The 15,959-nt window shown below is 41.9% G+C and overlaps 2 protein-coding genes across 2 annotated transcripts; one reads left to right on the top strand and one right to left on the bottom strand.

Annotated features, from left to right (window-relative positions):
• Positions 1-6,723: 6,723 nt before the first annotated feature.
• On the bottom strand, positions 6,724-12,669 carry LOC136433538 (uncharacterized). The gene is made up of 7 exons (XM_066425848.1): positions 12,304-12,669; positions 11,042-11,263; positions 10,491-10,560; positions 9,820-10,039; positions 9,164-9,325; positions 8,181-8,407; positions 6,724-7,824 (listed from the first exon to the last, which is right to left on the bottom strand). Exons 1-7 carry the CDS (start codon positions 12,425-12,427, stop codon positions 7,743-7,745), a joined length of 1,107 nt encoding a protein of 368 aa, XP_066281945.1. The 5' UTR covers positions 12,428-12,669; the 3' UTR covers positions 6,724-7,742.
• Positions 12,670-12,762: 93 nt separating this feature from the next.
• On the top strand, positions 12,763-15,890 carry LOC136433539 (zinc finger protein 511-like). The gene is made up of 6 exons (XM_066425849.1): positions 12,763-12,922; positions 13,408-13,868; positions 14,052-14,176; positions 14,346-14,534; positions 14,907-15,072; positions 15,376-15,890. The coding sequence occupies exons 2-6, from the start codon at positions 13,461-13,463 to the stop codon at positions 15,406-15,408; spliced, it is 921 nt and encodes a 306-aa protein (XP_066281946.1). The 5' UTR covers positions 12,763-12,922; positions 13,408-13,460; the 3' UTR covers positions 15,409-15,890.
• The last annotated feature ends 69 nt before the right edge of the window (positions 15,891-15,959 follow it).

Genomic DNA, 15,959 nt, shown 5'->3' with positions numbered 1-15,959 from the left:
CTAACCTGTTGCCACTATGTTCAACATGTTCACCATACAAAATTTAATCAGCATCTTCTTACAGATCTAGATGAGAGCCTCCCTTCTGGCTGACTCTTTGATTGCATTCATGCCACGTTGATGATGTCTCCAGGCGCCACTTTCATCACGTTCGAATCAAATCACAAGCAGTGCGCTGAGTTGTGTGACAAGCCAATGTTGCACACTCGAACAAACATCAAAAGAAGTGTCAGATTCTTCAATCATCGGCTCCTTGCAACAGTTGCAGTGAACAGGCGATTGTACAATTCAACCCTGCCCCTTTTTTTGTTCAATTCTAAAGTCTATTTGGAAAATTTGCTGCTATAAATTTCTCCTTTTCAGATATGGCTACAAATTCCTCGTGCAATGGAAAATACTTTTACAAAGTCTTTTATCCATTTTTCGGTTTAATTTGTGGCGCCCAAAACGGGGCGGTTCGCTGGAAGGCTGTTTCAGCACCATGGAGAAAACCGCTTGTATTCAGCTCTCTATCTAATGTCAAACAGTAGTCACTATTTTTGTCAGCTGAAGCAAGGCGCAATTAGTGGAAAACGATGTCCCTTCGACATATTCACGGCGAGGAGAATTGAATAGGTTTAATCTAGGTTACATTGTGCGTCATCAGACGTTTCAATTTCATTTCGTAACCGTTTTCTGCTTTGAGCGTACATTGTTAGAATGAGGAGGCTTTAATAACCAGCCATCTTTTGTGAGTACAGCTTTTGTGGAGCTTTAGAAACATTTATAATTGGCTGAAGCTTCTTGCTGAACGATCCACAGCGACGGCTTGATAAGTATTAAGGACAGTTGAATGGTTAGACCTGTTGATAGAATAATAAAAAGTTAAATCTGGGTGATGTTTTGTGACTCGTCTGCTCACTTTACTAGTCGTAGATTTACCCTCCCTGTATATATCTGCCCATGTGAAGTCATAGGCGGACGCACAATATCTGTTGCGCAGGAGACGTTTATTTGCAATAGCCACATCAAACAGACAAGTCTGCGTGAAACATAACATTTCGCTCTTAGACAGTTGTTTGTGTATTGTCGCAGTATCTTTTCCATAGCAAAACAAACGTGTCTGTCTCAATGCACTTTCACGGATATGCTCGTGCCAGCGGTATCGGCTATCAGTCTCTCTAACGTTCTTCACATCGGTCATTAGTCCATCATTCTTGGCTGGCAGATCGTAATAACACACTGACTATCCTATACGAAGGTCAAACTTTTATCCGTTTTTTTTACAATTATTCCACATTCGATCACTTGGACGCACAGTGCACGGTAAATTAAACAAATCGGCGCGTCTCTTTCAAGCGTGTCGTCAAATTTGTCTGTTGCACAGCGCTGACGTGACAACTACGACCAGTTCTTGTTTTGAACAAACTAAATTGATGATTCTATAATAGATTCGATCCGTTGATAACTTGTTCCTGCCAAGTTCGGACAAACAACGTCACACTGCCTAGCGCCTGAAACGTATTTCATGGCAAATGACACAAGCACACTTCTCAATATACAGTACCTTTATAGACGTATTGTCACCTGGTAGTGCCTGCACAGTGCCTTATATCTCCCTAAACCATCTATGAACAGTTTTTCGTGGAGCTCGTTTTCCTTTATCTATTCGCCCTTAATTTGTCTGCGGTCGGCGGAGGAGGACTCGTCGGTGGCGTCAATCTGAAGCTCGATCGGTGCCGGATCTACAATCACCACCACGCCGCTCCCCTCACCGGAATGACTGATGCTTCTCTTCACCGGCAGAGGCAGGGGGGATCCCTTGACTTCGAGGCTGTGACTCGGATTCGTCGCGAACGCCCTGGTCTTGTTGGGGATAGACTTCGCCTCGCGCTGAGAAGAAGCTTGGTACTTCTTCGGATCTCTGCCCCGCTTGCCGTGATCGCGAGACGAGGACGTCTCGGCTCTTGCTGAGGAAGCCTCCCTCAATTTCTTGGGCATCGGCTCCCTGTCCGATCTGGAGGGGGACGGGGTCTTCGAGATTCGGCCGTGCTTTTTTGTGACGTGCGGTTCTCCGGTCCAAAGAGCCTGCCCCTGGAGGCCGAGTGAGTCGTCTGCCCGCGGCTTGGGGCGGTAGTGGATGTTGAACATGCGGTGCCACTGCGTGGTGCGCTTCCTCAGCTCGGCTGTCCAGGACGCCGTCTGCTTGGCTTGGTCCAGAAATTTCAGCCATTCTTCCCCCATCGCCGACGCGTCTTCAGTTAACTGGGGAGCGTCGCCACCTCCCACCGGTCCCTCCAGGAGATGAGGCGTGCTTCCCCTCTTCTTCATCAGCGGAGACTCGCCGATGCCCTCTCCCGTCACTGTTAAAAAAGACATCTCAGATCGGAGGGATGGAAGCGACCCGCTACGGCAACGGTCCAGTGGCAAAATGGGCTGTGCCTCCTTGATATCAAAAGATGCGCCGGCCATTGTGCTCTCCTCTCTACTAGAGCTGGGTCTTCCTCTGAGGCAATTAGGAGCGTTTGTGATCAGCCTTGCCTACATCCAAGGACGCGTCTCTCACACGGCAGGACTCCGCGCAAATGACGTCTTCAAAATCAAAATAACCACACCTCTAATGGGAAAGGCTTCATATGATTACCAGGCCGATGCATGAAATAACAGCAGAAACAAAACACTTTCGCCAGTTGATGTTTTCGTTCGCACATTTCATGTGGTGCGATAATTGGTACCTGGTACAGATGATGATTTGACAAGATTAGGTCAACTTGAAAATAGTTTTGTATCTTTGTAAATTGGCGGAACCATTAGAATACATTTGAAAAGCGCTTAGGCATGAATGTTGAGAATGTTGAAACTTGAGAACAAGCTTGACTTGACGGAACGTATAGACTACGTACACCCGCATGCCATGAGCTGTGCTCAACAAATCCTGGAAACACCACCTGACAAAAGCGGAACTGTATGGAACATTACCAACTGTATCATCAACCATACGAGAGAGAAGGGTACGGTTTGCAGGGCATAGCTACAGAAACAAAGAAGAGCTTGTAAGCGAACTTCTGCTCTGGACATCAACCCATGGGCACTCCAGTGTCGGGCGACCCGGCCGACGGACCAGGTCACCTACATAGACCAACTTGCTGGGGTATGTAGGGGTGAGGGCTGAAGACCTAGAGCACCTAATGGCGGACCGTGTCGTCTGGAGGGAAAGAGCAGCATTAGTACAGGCAAACCGCCCGACATGATGAATGATGATACATGAATGTAGTCACCTTTTTCAGTTCAGGGGCGCAATAGATTTACTCGAAACGGCGTTAAATTAAGTGTGTATTACCGATGCCATGACCGTGTCGGAGTGTTTTTTTTGTTGGAAATTCTACCTGAGTAATTTTTTTCTCTCTCTTTATTGGTTTATTCAAAAAGAAGTTACACAAACAAACAAATACAGAAGAAGGAAACACACGGTGGCACAACTAAACCAAAAAGCCCGGACAAACAAGCCCAGAAACTTACATGTTCTCATGATCTAGCCCTCTACATCGACGTACGCTTTTTGCCTTTCACATCCCACGTTTGACATAACAACGTGTGTACAGACAAGCTGAACAATCTTTTGTAGCAGTTCCTCCGTACGCTGCCTACAGTAGTAGGGTAGTACAGTGGGACTGCAATCTCTACTGTTTCCAGCAGCCTGTGGTGTGGTAATGCATTGTTATAAGAGGTGCGTAGCGAACCTCGAAACTGATTATCTCCATGAAAAAAGGCTTTTTCATGGAGATACTGTTTTGCGTGCGTTTGCGTGTTTGTATGTTTGTGTCACCGGATGCTTAAAGTCAGCATAACTGTAGAACATGTTGATGGATGGTAATGATATTTGGTATGTGGGTAGGTGTTGGGAGGAGAAAGGTCAAGGTCGATTTTGGGCCCCTGGTATGTGTCACTGGAACTGCAATGGCGTATTTGTAAAAAGCTTTTAAGGAGAATAACTGAAGAAAGGAGCGATAGATATTCATGTTATTTACTATGCAGGTAGGTTGGACAGAGATGTACACACTGAAGTGCAAATTATGCAAATTCAGTGTGTTTGCGTATGTGTTTGCGTGTGTGTATGTTTGTGTCACCGGATGCGTAAAGTCAACATAACTGTAGAACGTGTAGATGGATTGTAATGATATTCGGTATGTGGGTAGGTGTCGGGAGGAGAAAGGTCAAGGTCGATTTTGGGCCTCCTGGTATGTGTCACTGGAATTGCAATGGCGCATTTGTCAAAATCTTTTAAGGCGAATAACTGAATAAAGAAACGACAGATTTTCATGTTATTTACTATGCAGGTAGCTTAGCCAGAGATGTATACAATGAACTGCAAATTGTGCAAATTGGACTTAATTCGCATAAGTAATGAGGAAAATCTATATTTGCAGTGTTGTCCATTGCATATTGTGGCACATCTGTTAGTAGCTATTTATAGCGAAAGTGGGTCACTTCTCCTGGGCCCAACAGGTGGGGGTCATACCATTGAGCGATATGGAATGGGGGGAACTGGTTTAATAAAAAACAAAGTTTCATGGAGATTTCGGGTCCTAAGACTCTTCTTTGGTTCTGTATGGCCATCGACATTAATATCTCCGTTGATGCCACCGCACGAGTATATTTGACTGTATATAAAAGACCAGCTACGTTTATCTGTAGCCAGATAAAAATACGTTTACAAGTAATGTGTAACAATATTTTCCCATTTTGCCGGTAATGTGGATGTGGGGCTATACATATATGAGTATCCGCCGGACCGTTGTTTAATGAGCCTTCCGTGTTCATCAGAGGAATTTTGAAGGAAGGAAGAATGGTAATCTCCAAGCAGATCTACACCGGTACAAAAATCGTATAAGCTAGGCACTTGCCTGACGGACCTTCTCTGGCTAGCTTATATGATTTTTGCACCGGTGTAGATCTGCTTGGAGATTAGAAGAATGTAACTGTACAAGACCCTTAGGCTTTGTCAATCCAAACGTCGGACATTTGAATCGAACCCTGCTGGCTTTTCTACCTTACGTCAACGGAACTAGCTATGAGAAGGAAGTGACATAAAACCCAAGGGGCTTGATCGTCCCAATTTCACCGGTTTTCTGTCTAAATGGGGCCTTGAAAACATCCTGCCCTTGTGAACAAATTGCTCATTAGGCCACAGCAAGTAATTTTTATGGATGACATCAGCGCGCTCATTCATTTTCGCCTGATTTCGAAATAAAAAACAAGAAATTTCATTGCCCTCCGACGGTGGTCAACATGCCAAAAATGGACAAATATGACGTAAACGTTGACAGTCTAAGGTGTTTCATTGCATATGAATACCCAGTGTAGTTCCTGCCCATGATGGTATGACAAGCTGTTTTCTGCGTTTGTTCTAGTTAATTGAGCTGTATACACATCTTCAACAACAGTTTAATGTTGATAGTCTAAGGTGTTTCGTTGCATATGAATACCCAGTGTTGTTCCTGCCCATGATGGTATAATAACAAGCTGTTTTCTGCATTTGTTCTAGCAAGGACATTATATAAATAATGGGGGGGGGGGGTTCTAGTTGATTGAGGTGTATACACAAGGTGTTTCATCGCGTATCGGAATACTGTGTAGTTGCTTCAGATGATGGTACAACAAGCTCTTTTCTGCATTTGTTGTAGTTAGTCTATTGAGATGTATACACATCTACAAGGACATGTTTACTGTTGAATCAAGGAGGTTTTATATCATATATGAAACCTCATTGGTTGAATACAGGAATAAAAGACCCGTTGGTCATGATATCATATTTCGTCTCCTCAATTCTTGTTTAACAAGATTTAACGTTATGATCTCAAAATTTGAAAATATAGGATTCTTGTTCTTGTTTTGCCCTATCTCATTAATTTTGGAGTCTGCGGAGGATGTCATCCATAAAATTTACTTGCTGTGGCCTTACTTCGCCTTACAACAATCGTGACCCTCTATTCTCGACAATTGTCAGGGCTAGCACACAGAACAAGCATGTGCAAACCAACAACTGTTAGGCTTAAGGAGGACTAGGTTTAAGTGCAGATGACACCATACAGGATTCAATGTCTTCGTTTCAAGGCATCCTCATTTGAGGTGAAGTATGATGCTTTTTCAAGTAGCTAGAGGTAGTGCAATGCGGCTTCGCTACGGCTCGCGTTTTTGGCCAAGCACACCGGGTCACCCTTTCTCTTCTCGATAAGTGTGGTGGGTTCTTTTACGTGCAGAGGTTTGACGCTCGAGGCTAATACCTGAAGCTCCCTCATACACAGGGCAGCTGGCTTAACGTCACCATCCAAAATGACGAATGCAATCCCTTACAATATGTCCGAGACTTGGAGGATGAAAAAAGCTTACAAATTAGTCAAGTTTGTCTGTAACTGTGCCCCCTTTGGATTTCAAAGATACTTGGAAAGATCTTATCAAACCAAGGTCTAATTAAACTACCTTGATTAAACCCATCCTTCCTATTTGGTACAGGTTTTATCACATTACTTTATTTGAGACTGTAATTTTGAATGCTCTTGAACCACATCATTTTGAAACTGTAACCCTGTAAAACATACAGATGGATTGGAACTGATCTGACATGAACAATGGACATGGAAGGTCTGTACCATTTGTGGAACCTGCAATTATGGAACCAACTTCATACATCAAAGTCCATCATGCTATACAAACAACACACAAATAACAACTACAACATCAGACTCTTATCCACTGCCTTTTAATGACATTTGCAGCACTCAGTTCATTGCTGGTGGGTCTCATTTGCAGCATTCGTTCAATTTCCAAACAATTTTCCATGTGAGATATGCATCTTCAAAGTAACAAAGATATCATAACCCAGCTCCACAATGTCCCAACATACATGTCATAAGCAGTTTATATTCACCACATCAGTCCAATAGAGAATGTCAGTTCCAATTAGTCTAAAATTCATCCAAAATTGCAAACAATCATATAAAAATCCGTCTAAAATAAGTAGTGAAATGGAACGCAACAAATTCAAGCAACAAGAAATGTTCAAGTGCAGTTGTTGTTGTTGCTTACTATCAACATTGAAAACTACAACAGTACATATTTCATTAAGATTTTCTGTTGTGAAGTTGTAGGATTCCAGACAAATCTGGTATGTTTATAATAGACTGTGCAACATAATCTTGTCAAGTCACTTATCCTAACAACTTATCTATCGATCAATCATTCAATCAATTAATCATGACAGTCTGCTATTTTTTTAGCAGGCCCAAATCAGTGACATTTCTACTGTAGAGCTACCAACATTGTCGCAATTTGCCTTGGAAACCAGAACAGGATCTAGAGTCTACCATTTTATGGTATGTCCATGCAGTATCATACGGTATTGTCTAAGGCAACCTCCCTTTTACATACTGAATCAACTAAAATTCTACGATTTTCAGCTACTTTGTCAGCACTTAAATGTATACTGTACGACAGGTCTCTCCGTCATTGGCAACCACTGCAGCAACTTTCATTCAACACAATATACTGTTGATGGAAAGGGCCATCCCTCTTGACAGGTTTTTGTAACATTCCCAGAAAAGGAAATTCAATGGCCTCTTCCGAATCATGTGTAAAGTCCATCTCACTTCATATCATCTGAAAATCATAGTTGTGAAATCAATTTACTTTAAATTGAGATAACTGGACTAGGCTGAAAGTCTAACAAAACTAGAATGGCAAGTTGACTGGAACTGGCTTGTGTATCAGGGGAGGTCTCTGATGATGTCATCCAGTAATCTGAGGCAGGGTTCCATCTGCTGGTTCAGCTGACACGCCTTCACAAATCTGGAGGGAAACAAGAAACACTCAGCTCTATTGTCGTCACATTTCAAATAAATGGTAAATTTCTTGTCTTCACATTTCAGATAAATGGTAAATTTTACCCAGATAACTACGTACTGCATAAAAATTACAGTGTACTCTTAATATAAGAAGATTTTTGTCAGCTTTTTTGTACAATGATGTAGTGATGCATTGTTATGCATTCTTATATATGTTTGGAATAATTCATAATTCCCAGCCAGGTCATGAATCATCATACTACTTATTATTATCTTTACCGGGGTATTGTGAGTGCACTTTCTAATTTTGGAATCTGCTCAGAATTCACACCTATCATAAGTGAAGTGCTGGCAACACACCTTGGCCTGAACTGGTTATATCTCTCCTTCTCCAGGAAGCTTTGACCTAGGGCTTTCTTGCATTGCTTTGCCAGACCACTGTAGCACTGGTCCTTAGCAGCATTGTGGGAGGGGCAGTCGAAGGTGGGCAGATCGGACACGCAGCGCCAGGCCCTCAGGGTGTAGTCTAGACAGGCACCCCACTCCTGGGAGAACTGCAGCGCCTTGCCCTGGTGCAAGCACTCTCTCTGCAAGGGAAGTAGACAGACCAACATCAGACCAAGATGGCATAATAAATAGATAAATAAATAAATAGATAAATAAATAAATAAATAAATAGATAAATAAATAAGTAGAAAGTCAACTTTGTACATTCAGCATCTACTCATTTTGTCTTCAGCATTTGTCTGTCTTTTTAAATAATCATCAGAGTAAATAACTTTTTCCATTTCTTTTTAAAACAATCCCTCAAGAGCTCACGACAGAGCTGTTACCGTGGAGATATTGTTCCTGTATATTACTTCATAATGATACATCTGAAGACTGAAAAGTACTTTATCTACATCTGAAATACTGTTTCACACGGCTGGTCCCTACAGGCAATATCTTGAAAGACACCCACTGCAAATACATTTGTCTTGTAGCTTTCCTTTGATGTGGACTAGTATTATTATTTGATAGTTCAAAATCTACTTCAATCATCAATGATATTACATGTACTATTTCTTCACAAGGGTAAATCAGTTTCCCTAATCAACAGGTTTGTTGCTTCCTGTATGTATTCACAACTGGAAGCTGGTGTACTTTCATGTACCAAAACGCCAGCAGTCTTTGAAAATAAGCTTTGATGTGTCACTTTCATGTTATAATTGAGTTTTTGTGCGTTTATATTGTGTTTGAGACAGCACTTGTGTGGACTAAGTTTTCTTTCAACACATCAGTCATTTGAAGAAAGCCCACATCAAATTTCTTTCTTTCATGCCTAAGTATAATACACCACTGACCCTGAAGTGATCCAGGTGTCTGGACACTTTCCTATAGATGTGTACATCCCTGGCAGTCCCCAGTCTGCTGCGAGGGAAGGACTTGTACACAGCACGGACTAAGGCGCTCAGATGGTCTTCATGAGCCGACAGGTCTGGTTCAGGAAACATTGTGTGAACTTCCTGTAGGCAAAAGGCAGGACAGGTGATGATGAGAAACTGGGTAGTGTGGACTCAAGGAAACATTGCATGAATTCATCTGGAAGATAATTAAACATTGAAGTGTCATTCAGCCTTCTCATTTTCTGACTATGCAAAACATTCTCCATACTGATGCTTGCTGTGCAGTATGCAACCTGAATGAAAATTTCACAAGTTGGCAAACTTCAGTAGCACATTTTACTACCTTTTATTACACAGCACAAATTGTTGTTTGCACATTTCACTTCTTTTTATCCCATAGTACAGAGGTAAACTGTGCAGCTATTTTGTCCCCCTCCCTCCCTTCACTCTCCACACATGTCTGTCCTGTTACCTGTTCCAGCTGTGGGTGTCTCTCATAGATCACTTTACTTAGCACATTGACACATTCACTTCTCTATTTCACATAAGACAATGGTAATTATTGCAGCTATTTTGTCTCCCTCCCTTCACTCTCCACACGTCTGTCCTGTTACCTGTTCCAGCTGTGGGTGTCTCTCATAGACCACTTTACTCAGCAGCTCCACCAGCTGGGCCTTGCTGAGAGCTGTTAGCCTGGCTGACAGGTGAGCCGGCTGGGGCACCCTCTGGACCCGGGTTCGCTTTGGTGGCTGCGGACCTAGTCTATTGTTGTTCTCCTGATCACCAAACATCTCAGGTGCCATGGCATCCAGTGGGGTCATTTGAAGTCGTTTCCTGTGGGGAGAAAGTAAGTAAGTTATAATGACTCTTGCAGCATATGTGATATGTTCGAAGTGATATGTGATATATGATGGAAGAGCTGTAACTAAACAGGCATTTAAGTGTGTGGTTTTTGCTGTAACCTCTTCCCTGCAAACTCAAAACCACTGCAAACTTAAAAAGGGCTGTTATACCGTCTATACAAATACAGATACAGAAAATGCTTCTTTTGTCTTCTGCCCACCAACAACCTTGTTTCAACCGCAAACTAAAACCACTGCGAACACTCCAATTTCTGCCTACCATGAAATCAAATGACTGCAAACTTAAATGCATTTACAGTACTTCAGTCAACAGACTTAAGCTCACACCACTTCTATTCACGAATACCTTTGAGAGTATACCATTAGTAAATAAACATTATCTACTGAGCATGACATTTCGTTCGATCAGGTGAAAAACCCACCTTGATAATGTCTCCTCCTGGTTTCTGTCTGGAGTTTGAAAGAACATGTGGAACTCTGGAGGTGATTCTTCTGTATAGGGAAAAAAAGAAGTCATTTATCTTCAACAGTAATGAACACAAGTGTAAAGTGATACTGTATCTAGTGGTGTGCAGGTAGCAAAACATTCTGATATTCTACAGTTCAATTGTTGAAGCGCGTTTGTTCAACTTCTAGACTCACAGAACTCAATATCAACTTCTAATTATTGTCTCTTGAACTCCAAAATTGAATAAGCTGCCTGCAGAAGTTGACCAGGCTGTTCATTGAGCCACCATTCACAGTTACAATTCAAACCTTTCAGTATCAAAGCTGGTGCTACATGGTTAACCTTTTGGAACTTTCGCCTCAACAGGACTAGCTTTCACCATGCAACTGTATTAGTACTATTACTGATTCAATTACTAGTAATTAACTAAATAGAAAAGGCAGAATGCCAAAACATCGAAATGATTTCTGTGTTTGCTACTAAGGATGAAGGAATGTCTGGCATCAGCTAAGGGGAGTCACCAACCGTTTGATCTGTGCTTGCTGGGCGGAGATGTCACAGCGGTGTTGTGAAGCTTGGTGGTGATGTGCCTGACGGTGTGCATGACTGGCATGGGTCTCCCTGGTGCCCAGGCTGACCTGCTGACCGGTACTGGCAGGCGGGGTGAACTGGTCATCCTGGGAGACGCCTCGATTTCTGTCTCTGACTCGGTGTCGCCATCGTACCAACCATCACCCCAACTATTGTCTGTAAAGACATTCACAGTTAAGATGATAACAGTTCCTCTTTCATCATCTTTCATGCAAGTGAAAATCTTCAATCCACAGACAGTGATGTGTGAAGTGAAAAAAGGGAAACTTATTCTATCTGTTTCAGATGTGTTTAAAACTGTTAAATACATTTTTCTCCCTTGGTCAAACAACCACCATGGATTCTTTAATGTGGAGCAAACTGTAGTTACCTGGTTACCAGGTGTGGTCTTGTCCAAAACAATAAATATATATGGACCTGTAACACTAGCGCAACAAAACAATTAAAACCATGGCTTAATTTATGCAAAGCACCTAGGCAAACATGGGTTTGGTTTCCTCCTTGCCTAAATGCACCATAAATCTATAACTTATACTATAAGCCAGTCAGTCCTGGAGGGTCCAAGAAGAAAGTCATAGGTTCTTGTTGAGAACTAAAATCAAATCTCAACAAAGAAACAACAACCCAAAAAGCCATTAATCATCTCGTGAGTTCGGAAAACAAGGTTGTTTCCTCGGCATGCAAATCGACTGAGTTTAAGACCTAGGACATTATCCTTGGTTAGACGTGTACGTGTGTGACTGTGAAGGTATATAATTATGAAAGACAAAGGTAAAAGAAACACACAGATTGGTACCACAGTGAGGGGGCAGGGAGGTGATACGTCCCACACTGGTGAGGATTAAAAAACACAACAGGGCGAAACCCTCTTTCGCGGGTTTTTAATCAAGGATTTGCATATCAATCAGGCTGATACAAGTAGCTGAGAAAAAAGACGCCAGAGAAGTTATTTTTAGACATTGGAAAAGCTATGTTGTGTGCATTATAAATGAAATATAATGTATTACAAAGCATACTTTGGCTGGCGAATCTTTAAGTACACATATCAACTTTAAACATTCAGTGAACACAGGAAAGGACACAGGTCTAGACAAATTATGTAGCAACCTTCGAACAAGGAGATCACCATCAAGCAAACAACGCTTGACGCTAAATTATTTTCTATCTTTTTATAGAAAAAAATATAAACAACATACCTATGTTTTGCAGTGAGTGGTGTCTCATCTCGCTTACAGGCGCCTCTAGTTCCCCAAGCGGCTGCCTGTTCCCGACTACCGGGCTCACAGTCCTCGTCCCCACACCGAGGGCAATTGTCGCCATTTTGCAGAAATTTGCAGGCAAGTTGCTACAAGACGGACTTTGGTCTTTCAGAAACTGGGTATTTTACACTCAATTTTCCGATAATACAACAACCGTTGACTTATCAGTACATCAACTACTGAATTTTCGGGTGAAAAAATGATTCTAACGCGAAAAAATACAGAAAACAGAAAAATAATTTGGGACCCCGGGCGTCACCCTGCCGTGCTGAAGGAAAACCGCGAAAAATGTTTGTGAATCTTGGCGCGCGAAATGTTTCTCGTGTCGTGATTGGTCGACTGTTGACCTTTAAACTGAGTGCTGATTGGTTTACCTTTCCACAGCTCGATTTTGATTGGCTGTCCACTGCGCCCTCGTCAAAATGGCGGCTTGAGTTCAAAAAGTTGTAATTTAATATCTCCAGAGAAATAGATTTTGACGATGATGTTCTTTTCGTGATGGTTATTATTGAGGTATTAGAGCGGACGAGAACATGAACACTTTGTAACAAGTATGGTAAGCAGACTTTGTCCTGAACTGATAGAATTGTTGCTGTGGTCGTGACTGCCTGTGTTCGAAACCGTGCCCCCCTCCCACTTATTGCATTAATTGTATTTGGGCAAGATGTAGCCTGGAATCCAAACCTATTATAGCTCCCGAGTCTCTCTCCCGCGCAAATATTTTCCCGCACACATATTTGCGGGAGACTCGGGAGCTATAATAGGTTTGGATTCCAGGCTAGGTAAGATGTAGATGAATATGATTAGGCACTTGAAATAAACTACAGATCATTGCTTTATGTTTCATCTCAGATCAAGATAGAACTCCTTGCTCAGATGGATGTATGTGAAAGTTCTAGTTATGTGTAGATGCATGTAATTGACGTTTTTTGAAGTCCTTATCTACATTTCTTTAGGTGTAGCAAATATTTGAGTCCGTTAACATGACTAAATATACTAGTACTGTAAATCCTTCACTTCTATTCTTTTTTTTTTTTTTAGGATGAGTAGCAGCCAAATAAGTTCTTTTTCAATTACCAAGGACAAGTGTGAGGATGGCAGCAAGTATGGAGACTGTCGCGAGTCCTCGCAAGAGACGGATCGGTCTCGTTATGGAGGACGACGACCTGTCCTGGAGCTTCCAGCCGGAAACCAAGAGAATCTGCACGGGTGATGACAGTCCTGATGACGACGTCGTCTGTAACATTGTGGTGAAACAGATGCCTCCAGAACAAGCTGGGGAGATCATTCCAGATGCAGCAATCGATGAGTTTCAATGTCAGATTCTGGGATGTAGGAAATACGTCAACAGCATTGCAGACTTTGAAACACACTACAACGCTGTGCACCGTAATGTCTGTGCAGTCTGCAAAAAGTCGCTGCCATCAGCCTACCTTCTGGACATACACCTGTTGGAGTGGCATGACTCACTGTTTGAATTGATGAGTGAGAAACAACATATGGTAAGCAATCTTGATCAAAGATTCTGGCCATGTAGAACTAGTGACTAATGTATTCCATTACATGTACATGTACTTGCTATTACAACTGTAGTAGGAAATCTAAACAAGTTAGAGCTTGACAAGTCCTGTTGGAGGTACTATAGTATGATGTCATGTGATATTCATGAAAATGTCTTATTACAGTACCAGTGCCTGCTGGAAATCTGCCCTGACACCTTCCGCAATGCTCACGACAGGAGAAGACATATGGTGAAAGTTCACAAGTATCCACCCAGTTTCAAGTTTGACAAGCCTAGGAAAAAGGACAGGTAAATGGATAACAAGGCTGCATACATTTTACTAGATTACTGGCTTATTATTTCAAGACCTTTGAAGTCTGTATACACTCGTCTGTTAAATCTCTGATGATGATGATGATGGTTAAGTCTCTGTCTCACACAGTTGCTGTGTTCATGAAAATGTCTCTTTTTTAAACAGTAATGCCCATGATGATAAGGCTGGTGCAAAGAAAGAACCTTCTTCCCATGCCAAGTCTGAAGACACAAAGACAGACGATGCCATGGACATAGCAGCACCTCCTGAAGAAGCAGCAGCTGTTGTGGATGCAGCGCCTGGTGTGACCTCAGGAACCGCACACCCAGCTGGTACCACTCACAGACAGTACAAGTGAGCACACATACATGTCTGGGGCATTGGTGATGAAATTATCTCCACTATTTGCAGGCCCTGAAAAAAAAGAGATATATGTCATAGTTCTGACATAGGAATGTTAGAAAATTTGTATAAGGGAATGTTGTGTAAAGGGAGTAGTTGCCATGCCATTCTGTGTCTAATTGTTTGCATGTACTCTCCAGAGCCATTTTGTTCCTATCTTTTATCTGTTGTTTTGAAGAGAGCCAAGAAAGTAGAGTTAATTCTGTGGAAAAAAGCATGGCAGTCCCACAAGTGGAAGTGTTCCAAGATTCAAGATGCCGATACTCTCAGTCATAATGATTCTTGATACCTTATCTATATCTCCTCATTGTTCCTTACCTGTAGGCTTCCCAGGCAGATATGTTTTGGCAGGGGGGCTCCACGGGGATTTGAGCACACAAGATATAAAAAGCCACCAAAGAAACAAGGAGCCAAAAAGCCGATGGAGAAGCAGAAACATCAGGAAAAGCCAGCCCCTGAAGCTGTACAACCTGCAGAGGAGATGGAGCAGGTAGACCAACCTTTCTCGCTTCTTTTTGATCAAGCACCATTTGCTAATTGGGGTGCCTGTCCTCTTTTGTTGGTACTGCAGCAGAACTTCCGATTTTTCTATCTCGTGTTCTGGACAAGCATGATTGAAAGTAGATGGCCTTCATTTTTTTCCATGTCCAATTGTATGTTGGTCGAAAGTAACTTTATTTTTACAGAAATTTGATTACTTAACTTATAAACTTTCCTTGTTGTAATGATTTATATGTGTAACAATTGATGTTTAGATATCTGAATAACAGGCTGCTAATATATGTTTCTTCAGGAATCTACCATGGAGATGGAGGAGATGCAGTAAGGCTGGGGGATTAGCTTTCATCATACTAGTACTCTATCTGACTGATTATAATCAACCAATGACAAGGTTGAAGGGTGATGATGACAAAATGTACAATGAAGCTAAACAGAAATGGAGTTAAGACTAAAATAATATATGTGTTGATATTTGATTCAAGAAGACCACACCTGAATGCATTTCAAAGTACAAATGTACTTGTAACTTATTGGCAAAGCCATAGAGTATCTTGTGTCTTAGATGCTCTTTTTGTAGATATCTTGAATAGCAATGAAAGCTTGAAGACTTAATGTTGCAATCAAATGTTGCAGCCAAACCACAAACTTATCTTTGTACATATGTTGTAACATGTGTACGACTGCTTTTTATACAAATGTCTGATGAGCTGAAAGTACATTATTTGACCTAGTAAAGCAGGTTTTGTCATGTATTTCATAAGCACCCTCAAGTTGTAATGCATGCAATAAACGATCTTGAAATGTAAACCTGTTTTGTATTTCATAGCTCATTACCCTGGGCCAGAGAAGTATATCTTTAGTTGACAGATCTTTTGA

This window comes from Branchiostoma lanceolatum, chromosome 4 (assembly GCF_035083965.1).
Source record: "Branchiostoma lanceolatum isolate klBraLanc5 chromosome 4, klBraLanc5.hap2, whole genome shotgun sequence".
NCBI classification, from domain to species: domain Eukaryota; kingdom Metazoa; phylum Chordata; class Leptocardii; order Amphioxiformes; family Branchiostomatidae; genus Branchiostoma; species Branchiostoma lanceolatum.
Note: the sequence above shows the minus strand (reverse complement) of the source record. Positions and strands in the feature narration are given on the sequence as shown.